Source organism: Heterodontus francisci, chromosome 8 (assembly GCF_036365525.1).
Source record: "Heterodontus francisci isolate sHetFra1 chromosome 8, sHetFra1.hap1, whole genome shotgun sequence".
NCBI classification, from domain to species: domain Eukaryota; kingdom Metazoa; phylum Chordata; class Chondrichthyes; order Heterodontiformes; family Heterodontidae; genus Heterodontus; species Heterodontus francisci.
The window spans coordinates 92,329,754-92,351,025 of NC_090378.1; the positions used below are offsets into that span (position 1 = coordinate 92,329,754).

General features: G+C 39.0%; 1 protein-coding gene across 2 annotated transcripts in view; it reads left to right on the plus strand.

Annotated features, from left to right (window-relative positions):
- The window catches only part of uchl5 (ubiquitin carboxyl-terminal hydrolase L5), a 79,119-nt gene that overhangs the window by 48,467 nt on the left and 9,380 nt on the right, over positions 1 to 21,272 (plus strand). Inside the window, exons 4-9 of one of the 2 annotated variants that reach the window (XM_068037724.1) lie at positions 3,508 to 3,633; positions 4,492 to 4,553; positions 4,640 to 4,770; positions 11,651 to 11,714; positions 14,704 to 14,806; positions 20,932 to 21,045. In XM_068037724.1, the coding sequence (XP_067893825.1) occupies positions 3,508 to 3,633; positions 4,492 to 4,553; positions 4,640 to 4,770; positions 11,651 to 11,714; positions 14,704 to 14,806; positions 20,932 to 21,045 (600 nt within the window). The remainder of the gene's footprint in view (positions 1 to 3,507; positions 3,634 to 4,491; positions 4,554 to 4,639; positions 4,771 to 11,650; positions 11,715 to 14,703; positions 14,807 to 20,931; positions 21,046 to 21,272) is intronic. The other variant, XM_068037726.1, reaches the window with a different exon arrangement.

Here is a 21,272-nt window from a genome sequence, read left to right on the forward strand (position 1 = left end):
CTAGCAAATTCTAGTACCTTACTGACAGTAAGAGACCGTTCTGCACATGTGCGCAACTGGGAGGGCTCTGATGGCGTCGGCACACCAGATGCATTATCAGGAATCACTTTGTTTGTAATAAACTAATAATTTTGTTGTTGATTAAAGAAAGATGGTTGGTGTATTTTTATTCTGGAATAAAGAGTAGAGTATATGATTGACAGTATCGGTAACTGGGTAAACATTTAAATATATGTTGTGACCTGTGGAGAAATGGAACTAGAAAAGACAGTGCACTCTTCCCACCTAGGTCGCAACAGAGGTGGAGAGGATTATGGATAGAATTCCAGTCCTTAGAGCCACGACAGCTGAAGGGAAACATGGAGCGATTAAAATTGGGAATACGCAAGAGGCCAGAACTGGAGGAGTACAGATATCTTGGAGAGTTTTAGGGCTGAAGGAGGTTACAAAAATAGCGGGGCGAGGCTATGGATGGATTTGAAAGCACAGATGAGAATTTAAAAATCAAAGCGTTGCTTAATTGGGAGCCAATGGTCAGCGCATACCCCACTGGGACTGGGAATGATTAGCATGGAATACTGATATCTCAATGGAAAATTGCATTGATGGTTTTCTGCCTTTTTGTCTGGTGACTGGATAATATACATGGCAATAGGTTTCAAACCCTGTAATTTTCTGGCCATCAGTGCAAATAAGAGCTAGAAATGCTGATTGCCCATATGGAAAGTGATGGTTGTCAAGTATGTTTCCAGCTGCATGACGAAACTGACTTATCACGTAATTGCTGACCTGTCCACTATTTGTCCAGTCACCTATTGCAGTTCCTGTTTGGGCTGTTTGTGTAAGATCTGAGAAGTCCATTTTTTCTGGGCTGCACATATGCACTCAGCAACACCTGAAGTTACTCATCTGTTCTCACAGCCATAGGAATGAGCTAAGGATTGTATGTATGCAATCCCTGAACATCCTTTTGTCCTTTGCTGTTCGCAGCATTTCATAGAGCTGAATGGAGGCTTATTTCTAAATTGGCAGTCTGTGAAATCCTTACTGCAAACGGACAGACGCTGCCGTGACTGAACCTGAGATTTTAATTTTCATTGTATGTTCCCAGTGCTAGAATTGCAGAGGGAAAAACATATGCACTGATGTTCGGCAATTTTCCAGCTCTACCTGATGATGCTGGGCCTCTGGATCTGTGCCCTTTTGAATGAGTTTAAAGTGTCCATAGTTAGCAAATGTGGAGTACCTTGGTGCTGAGGATTGAAGCAGTGTAGTTGTAGTGTCCAAATGAGTGACAGAAAGCCAGCATCTTGACATTGATCACATTCACCCAAGGTTGGGGTGGGAGCAGAGCAAACGCATGCATTGCACAAAGACTGCGTAAGAGAGCTGGAGCTTGGCTTAGATCATTCCCATGTCTTTGTGAAATGATTACCTTCAGGTGTTGCTGAATGTGTACATGCAGGCAGGAAACCATAGACTTCCTGCCCCTTTGAAAATAATGTGACTGGAGATTGGCAAAGCTGATGTCTACTTAAGTGGATGGTTGACAGTCGTGGGTTTGAATGATTTCCACTAGTTTATGGTGGTTTAATAAGTCAAATAAGTTCACTTTTGTTACATTGGATTGTGGGATTTTTGCCCATGTTTGAGGATCATATTCTGCTATTTTACTATGAAAACTGCAGATCAGTGCCTTGGTTACTAGTTCACTTTAAGAACTCTAAATGAAGTACTATTTATTTTGATTTTTTTTTTCCTCATTAGGCGACCAGTTGCTAATTGTCCACCAATGACATTTTTAGCTGACTATTTAGGATTTCCATGTGGGCAGTTCTTCGGTGCTTGACCTCCAATTTTACCAATTCTTTTCTACAAGAAGATACCAAATCTTTGCTGTGGTTTCCCACACAGTGGAATAGGTCGAGAAACTCAGAGCATTGGGATATTGGATCTGCATCGTTCTTTTCTCTAGCATTGTGTGTTGCTGCTTTTATTACAATATTAACACAATCTTCATTTTCTCATATAGAATGAGGGCTTGTCTTGACATTTTTCTTATTGTGAATTGTTTAACATAGTGCTTTCAGTTAACATGGATTGATTGGCAAAGCTGGGGCTGTTCTCCTTCGAAAAGAAAAGGTTGAGAGGAGATTTGATAGAGGTATTCAAAATCATGAGGGGTTTGGAGTGGATAGGGAGAAAGTGTTCCAATGGTGGAAGGGTTGACAACCAGAGAACACTGATTTAAGGTGATTAGCAAAAAGATCAGAGGCGTCACAAGGAAAATCTTTTATGCAGCAAGTAGTTAGGATCTGGAATGCACTGCCTGAGAGTGTGATGGAGGCAGATTCAATTGTGACTTTCAAAAGAGAATGTGATAATTATCTGAAGAGAGAAAATTTGCAGGACTACAGGAAAGGGTGGTGGGTGTAGGACTAGCTGAGTAGCTGTTAGAGAGAGCTGGCAAGGACGTGATGGGCCAATTGACCTCCTATTGTGCTGTAACCCTTCTCTGATTCTATAATGTCTGTCAGTTTTGTGGGTACAATACGAATTTTCTCCAGGCTTGTCCTTCCCAGCTGATATCTTTAAGATTGTGAAAGGGTTTGATAGGGTACACGTAGATGATGTTTCCACTTGTGGGCGAGACCAGAACTCGTGGCCACAAATATAAGATGGTCACTAATAAATCTAATAGGAAATCCAGGAGAAAGTTCTTTACCTAGAGAGTGAAACTTGTTACCACAAGTTGAGGCAAACAGCATAGATATGTTTAAGGCGAAACTAGACGAACACATGAAGGAGAAAGAAATAAAAGCAAAATACTGCAGATGCTGGAAATCTGAAGTAAAAACAAGAAATGCTGGAAATACTCAGCAGGTCTGGCAGCATCTGTGGAGAGAGAAGCAGAGTTAACATTTCAGGCCAGTGACCATCAGAACTGGCAAATGTTAGAAATGTAATAGGTTTTGAGCAAATAAAGCGGGGGTGGGGCAAGTGATAACAAAAGAGAAGGTGTTGATAGGACAATGTCACAAAGAGTAACTGATCAGAAGGTCATGGAGCAAAGGCAAATGGTCTGTTAATGGTGTGGTGAAAGACAAAGCGTTAGTGCTGAGAGGATGTTAATTGACTGAAAAATGAACAGCCCTGGCCCAAAGCACAAACTTGAAAAAAGCAGGAGAAAGGAGAAAGAAATGATGGGTTTAGATGCAGGAGGGGGCTCATGTGGAGCATGTAGGCTGTTGGACCAAATGGCCTGTTTCTGTGTTGTAAGTACTTTATAAGTCCCTAAATAATCAAGAGTGGACAACCCTGACTGATTTTTTTTTTTCCTTTTCTTCCTAACTCAAGGATGCTGACCAAATTGATATTTGTGTCCAGAGGGATATAATACATTTTCTACCTTTGTGATGCCATTTGGTGAAGATTTCATTTTGATGCAAATGTATGTGAGGTATCTCCTCGCTGTTTCATTTTTTCATTATTACTTTTTCTCTTAAGGTTATCAATAATGCTTGTGCCACCCAAGCCATTATTAGTGTGTTACTGAACTGTATCCATCCAGATATAGAACTAGGGGAAACTCTTGGAGAATTTAAAGAATTTTCACAAAGCTTTGATGCTGCTGTAAGTATTACCAAACAGTTCTAATTTCCTTACATGAGACTGCTTTACTATAATAGGTGCACTTCTTCTGTAATTGTATGTTGAATATTACTACGCTTCAGATACAAATACAGCCTTTTTTCTTTTAATGAGAAATTTTCCAGTAAAGATAATCTAAGTTGATATGGCGCATAATGCAGCTTTGTTTTATTTTAAGTGTAACGAGAGTTGACCTGGCAAAAAAGGGACATTATCGTCTTCAAATTGAGCTTGTTTGGGTCTTAAGATGATATTGTTTTTCAGAGGTCTTTAGCAAGTTATGTACCGTGGTTTGGAATCATAGGATGCAGGTTCACAGCCACAGTTAACAGACAGCAAGTTTCCTTTTTTAGTTGTTAGTGTTTCATAGTTGTAACTCTGGCTGAGTGCAGATGATGCTTTTCCTACTGGGATAGAAGGGATGAAATGAATTGGTCAGTCATTCAACAGTTCTTGTGCATCTCCTGGCATCGGGCACAGATATTAAAATAAGGATTCTATTGGCTCGTTTAGCTGGGAAATTCTCTGTGGCTCATGTAGACCTGAAGGGAAAGAGGGAGTAAGCAAAACAAAAATGTAACAAATACTTTTTAAAGAAAAAATTCAGAAAGTAGCCATAATCTTACACCCTGTTTAATCTGCTTTTACTTGTTTTGGATTCCTGTGACATTTTTATAACTTATTCTATCTGAGTGGAGCTCAGAGTCAAATCATCGCCCTGTGCTTAATTCCAACCCAGAGCAGTCATGTGAAAGAAACATTTAACATTAACCTTTTTATACCTTTATAATGTAAGAGTAAAGCCCTCTTTGTACTGACTGTCTTTGATCATTAAAACAGATGAAAGGCTTGGCACTGAGCAACTCAGAAGTCATTCGACAAGTTCACAATGGCTTTGCCAGGTATGAAGAAACCGACATCACGCCCCTTGTTTTCTTACCAGCTTTTCCCAAATGCTTTTAACCTAATCTGCTACTTTCCTTACCAGGCAGCAGATGTTTGAATTTGATGCCAAGACTGCAGGAAAGGAGGAAGATGCATTCCATTTTGTCAGTTACTTTCCTGTCCATGGAAGATTATATGAACTAGATGGGTTAAGAGAAGGACCGATTGACTTGGGTAATGATAATCCAGATGTTTTGCAGGTGCTATTTACCACATTTTGTCTTTTTTTATACTATAGTAACTCAATTCAAGCTAAATAGGACTGGAGATCTTTGGATAATTAGCTTTGTTGGAACAATGAGCACCGCTTCTTAAAAATAAAATCATATTTAAAGGTTTTATTTTCCTTGTGCACAATGAAGTTTGTTCCTGTGATGTAACTTTGCTTTCTAAAGAAATCAACCTATTTTATTTAAATCTCCAATCACCAGCTGAAGATGGTGACATTTGTTGGGATATGATTCTACAGCTGTGACAGCTGTCTGGTACCTTGTTAGCCATTCTTCACGTGAGCTTTGAAAGAAAGGTCTTTGATTTCTAAATTGCATTTCACGCCCCAATGCTCTCCACAGTAAATGAATTACTTTGGAAGTGTAGTCAAATAACAAGGTTTCACAAACAACAACAAGGTAAACGACCAGATAATCTGTCTTAGTGGTCTTGCTTGAGGGGCAGATGTTGGCCAGAACATCGGGACAAAGCATCGGCCCGGCTAGTGATAGTGCTGTGGGAACTTTTCTGCCCACCTAAGCAGACAGAGACCTCAGCTTAACATCTCAACCAAATGATGCCATCTCCGACAATGCAGCACTCTTTCAGTACTGCAGTCGAGAGTCAGCCCAGGTTGCGTGTTTGTCTCTGAAGTGGGGCAGTGAATACTAATGAGGAGGCATTACAGTTAAGCCCAATCCTATTGTCATCTGATGTCCGTACTAGCACTTTCCAGCAGAATCATTTGATAGCAATTTGGTGTGTTGCTTTTTTTTTGTTTTCAGTTCCAGCATAAGGACACTCAAGCCAGTTGTGGCCTCCACTGCAACCTAAACGAGATCAACTAATCAGGTAGCTTGCTCTCAGCCTATCACTGGTGGCAGGGGTAATGCTGACAGCTTGTGGAGCTTCTCTTTTCTTTTTTTTCCTTACACCCACCCTCTTTGTTCACCACACCCCCGTCCCTCAATCACAGCATTGCTAAAATGATCTTAGCGAAGTCAATTAAACTTGTCTCCCATCACTTCTTAGCAAGTAGTTTAAAGCCTATAATAAAGCTTAATTGGAGAATGATGCACTGAGTAGGGGAAATTCAAATTTTGCAAGTAATTTGCTGACGTGATTTAAAAAAAATAAAATTTGATTGAGGTAGCTGAATAGATGTTGGAATTTTTCTACATTGTGGTACTGATGAGCATTACTGAATCAGAATAAATAATAGAACCAAAGAAAAGTTACGGCACAGAAGGAGGCCATTCAGCCCATCGTGTTGGCGCCGGCTGAAAAAGCTAGCCACCCAATCTAATCCCATATTTCAGGACCTGGGCTGTAGCCTTGCAGGTTACAGCACTTCAGGTGCTGGTCCAGGTACTTTTTAAATGAGTTGAGGGTTTCTGCCTCCACCACCGATCCTGGCAGTGAATTCTGGGTGAAAAAGCTTTCCTCCTGTCCCCTCTAATCCTTCTACCAATCACCTTAAATCTGTGCCCCTGGTAATTGACCTGTCGGCTACAGGAAGCAGGTCCTTCCAGTCTGCTCTATCTAGGCCCCTCATAATTTTGTACACCTCAATTAAGTCACCCCTCAGCCTGCTCTGTTTTAAGGAAAACAACCCTAGCCTATCCAATCCAATCTTTCCTCATAGCTGCAACTTTCAAGCCCTGGCAACATTCATGTAAATTTCCTCTGCGCACTCTCCAGAGCAATTATGTCCTTCCTGTAATGTGGTGACCAAAGCTGTATGCAATACTCCAGCTGTGGCCTAACCAGCGTTTTATACAGTTCCAGCATTACATCCCTGCTTTTGTATTCTATACCTCGGTCAATTAAGGAAAGCATTCCATACGCTACCTTCACCACTTTATCTAACCTGTCCTGCCACCTTCAGGGACCTGTAGACAAGCACTCCAAGGTCTCTCACTACATTTACCCCTCTCAATATCCTCCTGTTTTTTGTGTATTCCTTTGCTTTGTTTTACCTTTTTATTACCTCACGCTACTTCAGATTGAATTCCATTTGCCACTTTTCCGCCCACTCAACCAAACCATTGATATAATTCTGGAGTTAACATCTATCCTGTTCACTATCAACTACATGACCAATAACGTGGGTTATGTAGAAGATGCACCGTGGAATATGATTTGTACTCTACAAATGGACTGACGTGACAACTCATCAACAAAGGCACACATGTGCTTAGCACCATGATTCTGATAAAGATTGTATGCCACATTGCCTCATGATGCATTCTGTTTATGCCACCTTTGAAAAGCACTGCAGTGATAAATGATAGATGCAAAGTTTTACAGGAACTATTCTGCCCAATTGCAGAATGGGTTTGATGATATAAACTCTTTTCCCTTGCTGTGCCACTTGTTCTCCATAAAATGCAGAAAGTACTTCACACCATAATTACTTTTCTGTGATCATTTCATTGCCCACTGTTTGATGCTAAATTTCATATATCCATTATTTTTTCTATACTTTTGGTTTCCTGCTTACTAAAATAACTGGTCAGTTCCTTTCATAGTAGGCTGTCAAAGATTATTTAGTTATGGTGTAAAGTTGGAACAAGGCAGGTAGTTTTTGGTTTTCATTTTTTTAAAATAAGCAGACACAGTTATGGGATGCAGTCCTTAAATCCCTGGTATAAATCCCAGAAAGCCATGCGGAAGTGAACTAGATGTAATCTGTTGCTAACAGTTGCCAATATAGTCACAGTTGTCAATAACAGAAAATTGTTTCTAACTGGCCTCTTTAGGTTACTTTCCCATGTACAGTGCATTTTGTGGCTTAAAAGAAATAGGTCAATTTTACAGCTAAAACTCAATTATGTATAATGTAACATCCATGTTCTTAAAAGTTCAAGGGATAAAGGGATAGTGCAGGAAAATGGTGTTGAAGTAGAAGATCAGCCATGATCTCATTGAATGGGCTATTCCTCCTATTTCTTATGTTATTATGTAAGAAATGGAGAGGAGGGTGAGTACTGAATAAATGTAAATTGAGGGGAAGTAGAAGAGATTAGCAGGAACTAGTCACAGTGTTGAGTGTAAGTAGAAGGCAGCTGGTGCAGACTGCTAAGAATAAGGTAGTTATTTTTATTATTTCTCATTCTAATAGGGCCCTAATGCAATAAATCCCATGCATAGTTGTAAAAGTCTAGCATTTCTCAAGAATTTCACAATACTTTTTTGCACCAGAATAATGAAACACTGGTGCTTTCAGTTCCCTGGTATTGCTTTACTAGTCACCAGGGTATGTGCAGTACTAAAAGTATCATACAGTCATCTAAGTTTAAAGCTGTGGAAGCGAAGATGTGTCTCTTCAGCTTGGATCTAGGATACTAGTCTTCTAGGAAAAAACAGTGGGTTGTATGTTAAAATGAGAACTTCTTGATCTCCAACTTAGCATTGAGTTATTATAAGTAACCTGCTAAATAGCAACATTTTGTTCCTGTTTGTTTTTAAAATGTAGAAGATTTTGAATACAACTTTTCTGTTTCCAAAAATTAAGTTGCACACTAATGAATCTCCCATGGCATTGCCTGTGATATGTTGAAAGATAAGTGTGGTTGCGGGGGGTGGAAATTAAATTGGCAGGGGGATGGGCACCAGCATTTATTCTTTCATGGGATGTGGGCATCACTGGCTAGGCCAGCATTTATTGCCCATCCCTAATTGCCCTTGAGAGGAGGTGGTGAGCTGCCACCTTAAACCGCTACAGCCCATGTGATGTAGATACACTCACAAGTGTTGTTAGGAAGGGAGTTCCAGGATTTTGACCCAGCAACAGTGAAGGAACAGTGATATAGTTCCTAGTCAGGATGGTGTGTGGTTTGGAGGGGAAGTTGCAGGTGGTGATGTTCCGATGCGTCTGCTGCCCTTGTCCTCCTCGGTGGTACAGTTTGGAAGGTGCTGTCGAAGGAGCCTTGGTGAATTGCTGCAGTGCCACTGTGCGATGGTGGTGGAGGGAGTGCCAATCAATAAGGTACGTTAAGAAATCAGTGCGTTGAATAGTACTAGAAAATGAAGTACATAGGAGCAGACTAAGAAGGGCTCAAAGGAATGCAAAGTCAGGTTTAGAATGCACGTATGCAAACGCACAGAGTGGTGAATGAAGTTAGTGAGGTACAAGCACAAATAGCTGTATGGGAATAATAATTAATGACAATAACAGAAACGTGGCTTAAAATGGTGAGAAGTGGGTGCATAATATTCAAGGATACAAAGTGTTCAGAAAAGATAGGGAAGGAAAAACCGGAGGCGGCAGTGCTGATGAGGGAATACAATTTAATATTGGAAAGGGAGAATGTCCTTGAGGGGGCAAAGACAGAATCCATTTGGTTAGAGTTGCGAAGCGAAAAGGGTATGATCACGCATCTGGGGTATTCATGAGATCTCCAAATAGTGAGAGAGAGATAGAGGAGCAAATCTGAAGGGAAATCAGAGATTTGCAAGAACTATAGAGTGGTGATATTGGGGGACTTTAATTACCCAAATATCAATTGGGATAATGTTCGAGTAAAGGGTAAGGAGGGGGAGGAATCTCTGAAGTGTGTTCAGGAGAAATTCCTTGATTGGTATGTTCTCGGTTCAACCAGGAAGGAGGCATTGCTGGATCTGGTGCTGGGGAATGAGGAGGGCCAACTGGGCAAAATATCGATAGAAGCGGAGATGGTAGAGGTAATGTATGGGGTGAAACTTGATAGGAAAGCTGTACTGGAAAGGCTGGCTGTGCTTAGAGTGGTTAAGTCACCAGGTCTGTATGGCTTGCATCCCAGGTCGCTAAAAGAAGTGGGAGTGGGGGTAGCGGGAGGGCTTGGCATTATTTACCAGTCTTCCATAGATATTGGAAGGACTGGAAAGTGGCAAATACGACACTCTTGTTCAAGAAAGGGCATAAGGACTTGTTAGTAACTTATAGACCAGTCAGTTTAACGTCTGTGGTGGAGAAAGTTTTAGAAACAATAATGAGGGGAAAAATTCAACAGGCACTTAGAGAGGTTTGAATTAATTAAGGATAGCCAACACAGATTTGTAAAAGGCAGATATTGCTTGATGAATCTAATTGAATTTTTGATGAAGTAACAGGGAAGGTTGATGAAAAGAAAGCATTGGATGTTATCTATATGGACTTTAAGAAAGCATTTGCCAAAGTACTGCATAGAAGGCTGGTTAACAAAACTGAGGCTCATGGGATAGGAGGGTCAGTGTCCAACTAAATAAAACATTGGCTAAGGACAGAAAATAGAGAGTCTGGTAAATGGTTGTTTTTCAGACAGGTGGATGGTGCACAGTGGTGTTCCCCAAAGTTTAGTGCTAGGACCACTGTTTTTTATTTTGATATATATAAATGACTTGGATTTTGGAATAAAGAGTAAAATTTCAAAATTTGCCCATGATACCAAACCTGGAGGTTTGGTGCACAGTGAGGGTGATATTAATTGACTGCAACAGGACATACATAGGTTAGCAGAATGAGCAGATAAGTGGCAAATGGAATTTAATACCGACAAATGTGAGGTGATGCATTTTGGCAGAAGGAATAGGGAGAGGCAATATAGTCTAAATGCTACAGTTCAAAAAAGTGTACAGGGAGAGAAGGCCGTGGAGAGTTCATGTGCATAGATTTTTGAACGTGGCAGGATATATTGAGAGAGTAGTTAGCAAAGCGTATAGGATTATGGGCTTCATAACTACAGCTGTTGAGTACAAAAGTATTGAAGTTGTGTTGAACCTTTATAAAGCTTTGGTTAGGCCACAACTACAGTATTGCATCCAGTTCTGGTTACCACGTTTTAGGACGGATGTGAGGGTCCTTGAGAGGGTGCAGAGCAGATTTATCAGAATGGTTCCAGGGATGAGAGGTTTTAGTTACAAGGTTAGGTTGGAGAAGCTGGGTTGTTCTCCTTGTGGCAAAGGAGATTGTGGGGCGATATAATAGAGATGTACAAGATTATGACAGGTTTGGATAAGTTAGACAAAGAAAAGCTGTTCCCATTAGCTGATGGTGCAAGGACCAGGGGACATTGATTAAAAGTTTTGAGCAGGAAATACAGGGGGGATGTGAGGAAGAACTTTTTTACACAGTGAGTGGTAATGACCTGGAACTCGCTGCCAACAAGGTGGTGGAAGCAGCGACGATGAATGATTTCAGAAGGAAATTGGATGGGCGCTTGAGGGAAATAAACTTACAGGGCAACAGGTATAGAGCAGGAGAATGGGACCAATTGGATTACTCTACAGAGAGCTGGCATGGTTTCACTGGGCCTAATGGCCTGTTTCTGTGCTCTAATGGCTCTATGTATGACATTGTTTTCTAATCACAAGAGATTTTTACTGTGTACACACAATGTTTATTATATTATTAAGAGGAGAGTGTTTGCATCTAGATGAGCGTTTCCTAAAGGATGTAAATGAACAATAGTTGTCAGCAGGTAAGGTCGAACTGTGTTACATTGACTCAGCTGTTTAAAGCCACATAATGCACTGTATATGGGAAAATGGTTTAAAGAAGTCAGACTATTTGCTATTGTCGAGGGGAGTTCGACTGTACATTGGCTCCTGTTTATATAACCCTGGCTTTTCTCCTTGAGGGATGATTAGGTTATCAAACTCAGCAGAAAATCCCAACATTATTACTGTTCTTATTTCTGATGGTACTTTTAAGATTTTTTAATTTATGCTCTTCCATGGTAGACATTATTATTGTCATAAAACAATATCATCTTACTGTGAGCAGCACCATGGGAAATCTTAGTTTTCAGAAAGTATTTTTATTTATATATGTCCTTTTGTATCATATCACTTCTATATTGGCAATGTGCTTTTCTTTTCTTAGGAACATGCAATCAAGATGACTGGGTCAGTGCAGTGCGACCAGTCATAGAAAAGCGAATACAAAAGTAAGTCTAACCTTCCCTTTTTACTCAGTGTACAAATAAATTTTTTAAGACTACTTTGATGCACTGGCCCTTTTATGGTTTAAGAGCAAATCATTCTTGACAATTGTCTACACATTAATTAGGTAAAATATAGAATGCTGAAAGACTAAATAGAATATAATGAAGGTAAAAACATCAATGCTATTGAAAATACAATTGAATATTATAATGGGAAAATTTGGATCCTTGTGCAATAGTCCCAGTTGAGTGCATGGCCTTTTTAGATTTCTTTCGTGCTTTTATCTGACTAGGATGGTGATAAGAATGCTAAAATTAGCTTCAGCACACTTGGCTGGAGAGGAGAGAAGCAGCCATGGTTCTTGCTCCTGTTTAAAAGCCATTTTCTTGAAGGAAAGTTTGTATGTGTGGACATTGGGTGAAAGCAGGACCTGGCTTGGCATTGGTGCCTTCTATGGTTAAACTAACCTAACACTACCCAAAATATGAAGAATAACCACTTGGGAAAAGTACTGATGAGCTTTTGTTACCTGTAGAACTGTAAGCCTGCAAGAGCTATCACCTTCAGGACACGAGGGAAGAAAATTCAAAAAGGAAAGTAATGATTTTGTTATGTATTCTGTAGCCCTCCTGTTCATTGGCAAGGTTAATTCCTGTAAATGTAGTTTACTTGGATTTTCAAAGCATGTTCAACAAAGTTCCAAATGTAAAATTAGTAGGGAAAGCTAAGCTCCTAGATGATTAACTGTCGTTACATTCAGAATTGGTTTAGCAACAAGACAGCATGGCAATTGATGGAAAAGGTCCTTCCTGGGAAAAAAGTAACCAGTGTGAAGAGTAGGGTATTAAATTTGTTGATCACATGGAGCAATGTGAACAGCTGAATAGCAGTTAGGAGATTGATCATCTTCAGACATAAACAAAAACACACGGTGCTGGAAAAACTCAGGTCTGGCAGCATCTGTGGAGAGAGAAGCAAAGTTAACATTTTAGGTCCATGACCTTTCATCAGAACTGGCAAAGGTTAGAGAAGAATTAGGTTTTAAGCAAGTGAAGGGGAGGGAGTGGGGGAGAGAACAAATGGGAAGGTGTTTGAGAGGGCAGAGGGAGATTAAATAACAGAGCTATCCTGGGACAAATGTAAAGTGTGTGTTAATGCTTGTGGTGAAAGACAAAGCATTAGTCCAGTGAGACTGTAAATAGCAGAATAATGAGCAGCATCATCACTACATGAAAAGCAGGCACATGATTAAAAAATAAAATATTAAAAAAGGGGACAGTCATGCTCTGAAGTTATTGAACTCAAAGTTCAGTCTGCAAGGCTGTAGCGTGCGTAATCGAAAGATCAGGTGCTGCTCCTCGAGCTTGCATTGATGTTCACTGGAACACTGGTGCAGGCCAAAGACAGAAATGTTGGCGTGAGAGTAGGGGGGAGTGTTGAATGGCAAGCAACTGGAAGCTTAGGGTCATGCTTTCGGACTGAGCGGAGGTGTTCTTCAAAGCGGTCGTCCAATCTGCGTTTGGTCTCCCCAATGTAGAGGAGACTGCATTGTGAGCAGTGAATACAGTATACTATATCTGATTAATTATGTAGATAGACTGAGATAGACATCTCACGCCACCCATGTACAGTAATTGCTTGGAATATGGGCAAAGCAGTTGGAGGAATGCTGGCCAATAATCCTTTGCACCTGGCTCTGTGAAAGTAAATTGACGAGGTTTCCACTGGCGAAGCCGCACAGCATTGTGAGTGACGTGATCATACCGTGAGAGCATCTGATCGATGTGAAGCAGTTGTTGGGTACTGAGATGCATCTTGGTATTTCAGGTTGTTCTTATTGTACCCAGTGGGCATTGGAATAAAGCATGCTAACACTGAGATTGCATATCATTAACGAATCCATTTCTGGTGAATGGCATTTGGTTTTGGTGATCATATATCAAAATGAAATGGATGTATTAGAAAGACTTAAGAGAATAGAGACAAAAGTGGTTCCAATCCTTAGGTACAAGGTTATGAAAAAGTGATCAAGCAATTAAACTGATTTTTGCTGTCGACAAAATCAGGGGCAACATGTTATGGATCTTAAATGACCAGTACTGATAAATTTGAACTAAGCAATCTGTGTGGGTAGTGAACATAGATATAAAGGACATAAGTACAACATTCACAAACTTTGAGCAAGGTCAGAGGAGGAGAACTGAGTTTTATAGAGATGTTGATATTGCTTGATTTAATTTTTCTGAGGAGATAGGAAATTTACTTCTCCGCAAAGTAAAGAATCCACAAGTGGTACTGAGGGCAAACTCCATGATAACAGTAATTATATACAGACTGATCAGAATAGACTTGATGGGCTGAATGACCTTTTTTCGTTTTTGACTCTGCTCTTCAAAAATTCTAATCAGCATCTTGTCCATTTTAAAGTCTCTTTTTGCTGTGGTTGTTACCCACGCTAAACAGCTTTGCACATAAAGTATGACTATGTATGCTGTTGGACTCGGCTGAGTGTCAAGTCACTAAAACTTGAGTTCAATATCTACACCATGCACCAGTACAGTACTGAAGGAGCACTGCGTTGTTTCAAATGCTATCTTTTGGATGAGACATTAAATTGAGATGTCTGTATTTTCAGTTAAATGTAAAGATCCCATTGGCATTTCTCACATAAGAGCAGAGTTCTCTAGTGGTGTCCTCAACCAAACAAAATTACTATTCATTTCATTTACCATTTGTGGGACCTTGTGTCTATATTGGATGCCACATTTGTTTACAAATCAACAATAAGTGCACTTCAACATTAATTTATTGGTTGCGAAGCAATTTGGGATATCCCAAGGACATAAAAGGTGCTCTGGAAATTTGTTATTTTTCTCTAGGGCTCATTTTACTAGGCTGGAAGTGGGTAATGGCTACTTGTTTTGTTTTATTGGACCAAATAATCATTAGCTTTAGGTGTCTTAGTACAAACCTGATATTTTTTTGCTCTAGGTACAGTGAGGGAGAGATAAGGTTTAACCTTATGGCAATCGTGTCAGACAGGAAGATGATATATGAAAGAAAAATTAGAGACCTACAGAGACAGTTGTCGGAGGTGAGTGTTATTTCATGGTACAAAGCCTATTGATATATACCTGTTGCTATTTGATTTCTGCTGCTTTCATATTTTCCAATAGATTTAATCTCATTTATTTATAAAATACCTAGCAGTAAATAGATATGGGAATGGTAACTGTGCAATAGGCCTGATGGTTTACCAAAGTATTTTGTGAATTAAATTCACATACAGCTCCCATACCAACTTTAAGCTAAATAGTATTTGGGACAGACTTTTATTTCTCACTATTGCACTTTTAAGGAATTTGTAACTTCTCCATCCACATGATTCTGAAACCACACATCTGTTTGGCTCAGAGATTAGTCTGAAACCCGAATCTGCTCTGCACATACAGCAGCGTCTGTTTGCTTACTTGTATCACTTAAATTCTAAATGTAATCTTTAGACACTCATGGCTACATACTAATTAACCAATCAGAATTTTACAGGACAAAGTCTTGTGCTACAGCTTACCTTATTGCACAGCCTGTTGAAAATTATTTAGCTATTTCCATTTCATCTCTTCTAAGTAATTAAAACTACACAATGTTCCTCTTGTTATTTGTGTTTTACTTGTCTTTATTTCTGTGTATATCGTACAGCTGTATCACGTGTACAAGACCACATTTTGGGGCTCCTCAGTTTTCACCAGGAGCATCTCCTCTATTCTAGTGGGGAATGATTCCATTGAAGAGATATATAAATATGGTGTGCCCTAACTAGACTAGAATACATCTCCCTTCTTTTATTGATGGTGCTGACTTTTGCTGGTGTATATAAAAACAAAAAAATGCTGTAACTACTCATTAGATCTGGCAGCATCTGTGGAGAGGGAAATAGAGCCAACGTATTAGGTTGACCTGACGAAAAGGCATCGACCTGAAACATTGATTCTCTGTTTCAGATCGATGACCTTCCCTCAGGTCAACCTGAAACATTGGCTCTGTTTCTCGCTCCACGATGCTCCATGATCTACTGAGCATTTCCAGCATTTTCTGTTTTTATTTCAGATTTGCAGCATCTTCAGTATTTTACTTTTGCTGACATATAGTTTCAAGGTTGCCAGAACTCATCTGATGCTTTGTGTATGTGGCCGTTCTTCACTGTGAGTCCATTCGGTAATGGAGAGCATCACAGCTGATTGTGTCTTCACCCAACGTTTCTGTAAAAAGACAAACTTGCACAAAGGTTAATCGGCATTGACCCTGGAGACCTTTCTGATCTGTATCGTTCAGTAACATTCACAATAATGAATCAATTCATTTAAACCATCAGGGAGCTAACGGCCCCATTTTTATTTTTATTGACTAGTGTATAGAAGATACTGCATAATTAGTTATTGAATCTGATCTTTGCAGTAAACTGTTGAGCAGGATGGTGAATAAATTACATAAGGCTCCTTTCCAAGTAAACTACTTTCTATGTTGTGTTGGACTGCATGTTTCAGTTTTGTTAGAGATTTGCAGTGAAGTGGATTTTTTCTTGTGTGGAGAGGTGCCACAGAATGAAAAGCAGTAATTGTGAGATTCCCTCACTTGGCAACTGATCACTGAAGGGAATGTGTGCACCTTGAGGTTTTACCTGCTTTCATCATTTCTTTGAAACCAGAGATACTGTGATTATGTGGTTGGTTAACTTGCAGCCTCACCTTTACCCCATTTGGAGAAGTAACCCAGTTCTGTTTATTCTCTCTCAAGTCCAGTTTATGCATTCGGATTTTTTTTTTAAAAAACACAGTGGCAATTATTAACAATTGCCATTGTTAAAGCTAATGCTGCGTGGTACTGTAAGTGAACACACAAGCATTTGGTTTTAATTGCATCCAGATTGATGTATATAGTACATGAGCATGTGCAAAATAATGCTGAAATGCATTGTGCTGCTCAGCTGAAAACTGACCAGATTCCAGTTTGCAAAGTTCCCTGACCATACAACAATTCTGAAGCTTTAATGGCAATTAGAGTTTGGACCTTAAAGGTGTACAGCTGCAACCTACCAACAGCAAAATACATTGTGAATTCCACAGGCATGATGCTTCTGTCTGTATATTAACTGAGATACTATAAGAAATCCTGTGGGAGATTCACAGGTAATGTATTAGTGGTACGTCAGGAATGTCTAGAAATTGCACTTTGTCAGAGATGCAAAGCAATCGTCAAAATGCTGGAGACTTCTGACTTGTACTTCTAACCTCTACCTGAATCTGATGAGCACATTCCAGTCAGTAATGTACAAAGCCATGCTGAAATGCATTGTGCTGCCGAGCTGAAAACTGACCAGATTCCAATTTGTTTGGTCAAAAAACAGTTATACTCTTAATGACTGGAACCTCTGATTACTTAACAGCTATTTGGCATTTAGGCCTTAAGAGAATGCAGCTGCACTTTAGCAGAATAATGCATTATATGATGTATGATATATTCTTACAAAAGAGCAAATCATCTGACTGTGAGGAATGCTGCAGGGATTCCTCCAATAATATAAAAATGGAACATGTTACAATATTTCCTATTGTCTTGTCACACTTCAATCTCGCATTTAACTCAGTCAAATTTTTGTACCACAAATTTATCTTGATGGCTGAAATTTCATATTCCTTAAAGAGCATAATGTCAGAATTGAACAATGTTTGGGGTGGGAAACTAATTTTTAAAAAAAAACTAATGAAGTCACTCAAACTTCACCTTAGCAGAATAATACCTTGTACTTTACATAAAACAATGCTCTTTTCCTTACAAACAAAAGCATCATCCACTTCACTGAGCAATGCCACAAGAGATCTGTTAGTATAGGAAAAATTCAGTTTTCCGTTTGTATGTGAGAATGTTTAGATTATTTTATTGGCTGCATATGTTGTATTTTCACTATTTTTAGCGCAAAATATGACATTGACATATCGGGAGTAGACTATCCTATCTGAAATACAGGTTTTTTGTGCTGAGCTGGAGCTTGGAATTACACAGACATTCATGCCTCAAAACATGAAATTAACTTATAATGAAAAGTGAGTTAATAGCTTGCCTTTTACTATCTATTCTAAAATCTACACAAGGTGTTACTATTGGTATAATACTGTAGCCTACATTATTACTATGGTTATAATATCTCATGATTACAGTATAAAGTTAGCATAGTAGTTGGCAAAATGGTAATATGTGTACCAGATTTTTTGATCACCTCCTGAACCAGTAGCAAATGTTTGTCAGTGTGCTAGTTGGCAGCACAATATTCAGTCACTGCTCGGTGGAAAATATTCACAAGGAAAATGATTGGACTACGTTCTGAAGAATTTCAAAACTGCAACAAAATTTCAAATCTGCAAGTTGTAAGAATAGTAAACTACATTCATGGCATTACATCAGTCACATTTCACTTACCATACCAACATCCTTCCTACAAAATATATCTAATGGTGAAAACAAAAATAAGCATGGCTTAGTAGAGAAGAAAACCTACTGGTGATGATGTGTAATATTACCTAATTAGTAGTACCAATATATACCTTTAGTCCGTGACTTGTTTTTCAGTGACTGGTTGCCTCAATAAGTTTACCTTATTTTTCTCATTTTATTCTTTCTTCAATTTCTGTGATGATCTCTTTGCTATCTTTAGCCTCCCTAATCGTTTTCACTCATTTTCTTTCTGCTCACATGCTAACACTTGCCTATGCTTTCATCTGATACTTTATTTCCTGTTTTTGCATTAATCTGTTGTCTTTTCTCTTGACAATGCACTTGTTGTCTTCATTTATTGTTACGACTCAAGGAAACTCCATTTCTCAGTCCCTGACTGAGTAGTCAGCATTTGGTTAGTTTGCTAAATACTAATAGAACCATGCACAAAAGAGACCACTCGTCCCATCATGCCTGTACCTGGACATTGAAAGAGCTTTTCAGTTAGTCCCACTCCCCATGCTTTCCCCATAGCACTGCAATTTTTTCCTTTTCCTTTTGAAAGTTATGATTAAATCTGCTTCCACCAGCTCTTCAGGCAGTGGATTCCAAATCAGAACAACTCATGCAAACTATTTTTCCTCATCTCTCCTCTGGTTCTTTTGCCAATTAACTTAAATCTGTGTCCTCTGGTTATTGACCCTCTTTCCAGTGGAAACAATATCTCCTAGTTTACTCTTATAAAACCCCCTGATAATTTTGAATCTTCTCTGCTCCAGAGAGCAGTCATAATTTCTTTAGGTTCTCCACATAACTGAAGCTCCTTATCCCTGATATAAGTCTGGTATATTTCCTCTGCACCTTCTCCAAGGCCTTGAAGTCCTTCCTAAAGTGTACCTAGAAATGGATACATTGCTTCAGCTGAGGCCAAATCAATGATTTATAAAAGTTTAGCAGAGCTTCTTTGCTTTTTGTACTTTATGGCCCTATATACAAAGTCAAGGATCCCTTTCTTTTTAAAAAGCTTTATCAACTTGCCCTGCTGCCTTCAAAGACTCGAGTACATACACTCTCAGGTCCCTGTGTTACTGCGCCTGCTTTAAAATGACACCATTTAGTTCATATTGCCTTTTTCTTTCTGTTCTTTATCATTTTAATTGGTAAGTTCCTACTTAACTGTAACTACTTTGCGGGGCTTTCTCTGATTTTTAAATGAACGGGGGAGCTTGGAGTGAAGTTGGGAGGAAAAGTTGTCAATTTGATGTCCTGGAATAGCAGAATGAAGCAACAGCTAACAGTGCACTGGTACAGTGGGCACTTCAGTCAACAGTATTCAGTGAAATTGTTTCATTAGGAGAGAAGCCAGAGGGATTGCTCAGGGATGATTTGATCTATGTATAAAATGAGCCCCCAACTTTAAACCCCAAGCAGAAGCATAAATTTCAATTCTAATTTATGGCTGTATACTGAGTAATGACAACCTTTGAACCTTTTGTTTCAAAACCTGTGATAGGTCTTTAGCTTCCAGGGTTGCCTGAACAACCAACGATACCATGTTGCACGATAATATGCATATCTCAACCTTCTGAATAGTTTGGTCCACTAACTCAGCTAAAACTATCGTATGGTCCAAAGAGTAGGTGTTCATTAAACTTGCATCTCTTTCCAGTTCCTCTTCGCTGCATCGCTATCCAGCATGGCCACGAGCTGAAAGTCATACCCTTTTGGCTTCTGTTGCACTTTTTGTTTTATTCTTCAGGATTGCGGTCATCTTTGAGCTGTGCATTTGGGACTTACTAGGACCTTTTTGTTCACTATTTTTTCTTTCAATTTGTGCTATTTTTTAATGTTACCTTTTTGTGTTGGACCCTTTCCACCTTTTTCTCCTTTGCTGATGTACTTTATTTTCTTTCCATTTCACCTATCCTCATTGCTACATAATATATTCTCTAGATTTATGCTCTGACTACCTAATGAAGGAATGAGAGAGGAGCCAGAGGTCATTTTCCTTACTTCCTTTTGTAGAAGAATTTGACCTGTCCCTCTACAGAAAGGTTTAACTATTTATTGTGTGTGTAGTCTTAGTGCAGAGTAGCAAGATGCAAATTTAGTACTCACACTTTGATGTACTGCATTACCAAGCCACCTTTATCTATTTCTGCCCTCTAGATTGCTTCCTTTTCTGTATCTGTCTTTCAATTTGTTTCATCAAGCCCTATTTTACATTAATTTTGAAGTCATTACTATGCAATCTTCTTTGTCTTTTTGTTGTAACAGTTTTGCAACAAATGAAAGCTTGGATTTTCTAAAATTCCCTGGCACAGCTCCTACATACAGGGTGTGACTGATAATTGTCATTTTTGTGTTCAAAAATAAAGTGTATTATTGAATAATCTGAATTAAATAATGTAAATACACAGCAAAGAGGAATTTAGTCCTAAAAATATTTTAATTAAGCATCATGGAATTTAAAGGTGTTGACGAGACTCCATTATAAGGCGCATTCACAAATCCTGGGACTATGGGTGGGGCAAGAGCCATTTGTTCCTTTTATTCAACTTTCCATTATTTTAATTAAATTTCAAATTTCTTTGTACTCCTTAGCTGAAAATCCTAGACAATTTATAAATATATATAAATGATTTGAGATTTAAAAATGGTTGTGCATTTGGAGGCTTAAAAGTAGGTTGGGTATTGTAAAGGTTCTTTTTATCTGTTTTCTCTGTGCAGGAAGAACCCATGGATACAGATCAGAGCAACAGTATCATAAACTCTATTCAGTCAGAAGTAGCTAAATATCAGATGCTGATTGAAGAAGAAAATCAGAAATTAAAACGGTATAAGGTGGGTTTTGCCAAAACTGATTGTTGTATAGTGCAATAGCACCACTCTATTCAGCGTTTTAGCTTGTATTAATAAGAAAGCAAAACAAAATCATAAATGCTCGAAAAAGCAGGCACAATTTGGAAGAAAGACAAGTGCAATGAAAGTGCTATGCACACATGTATATTTCAATCAGACATATTACAAAGCAAGGCATATTTGTTGGTTGAACCTTGTAATAAACTTGA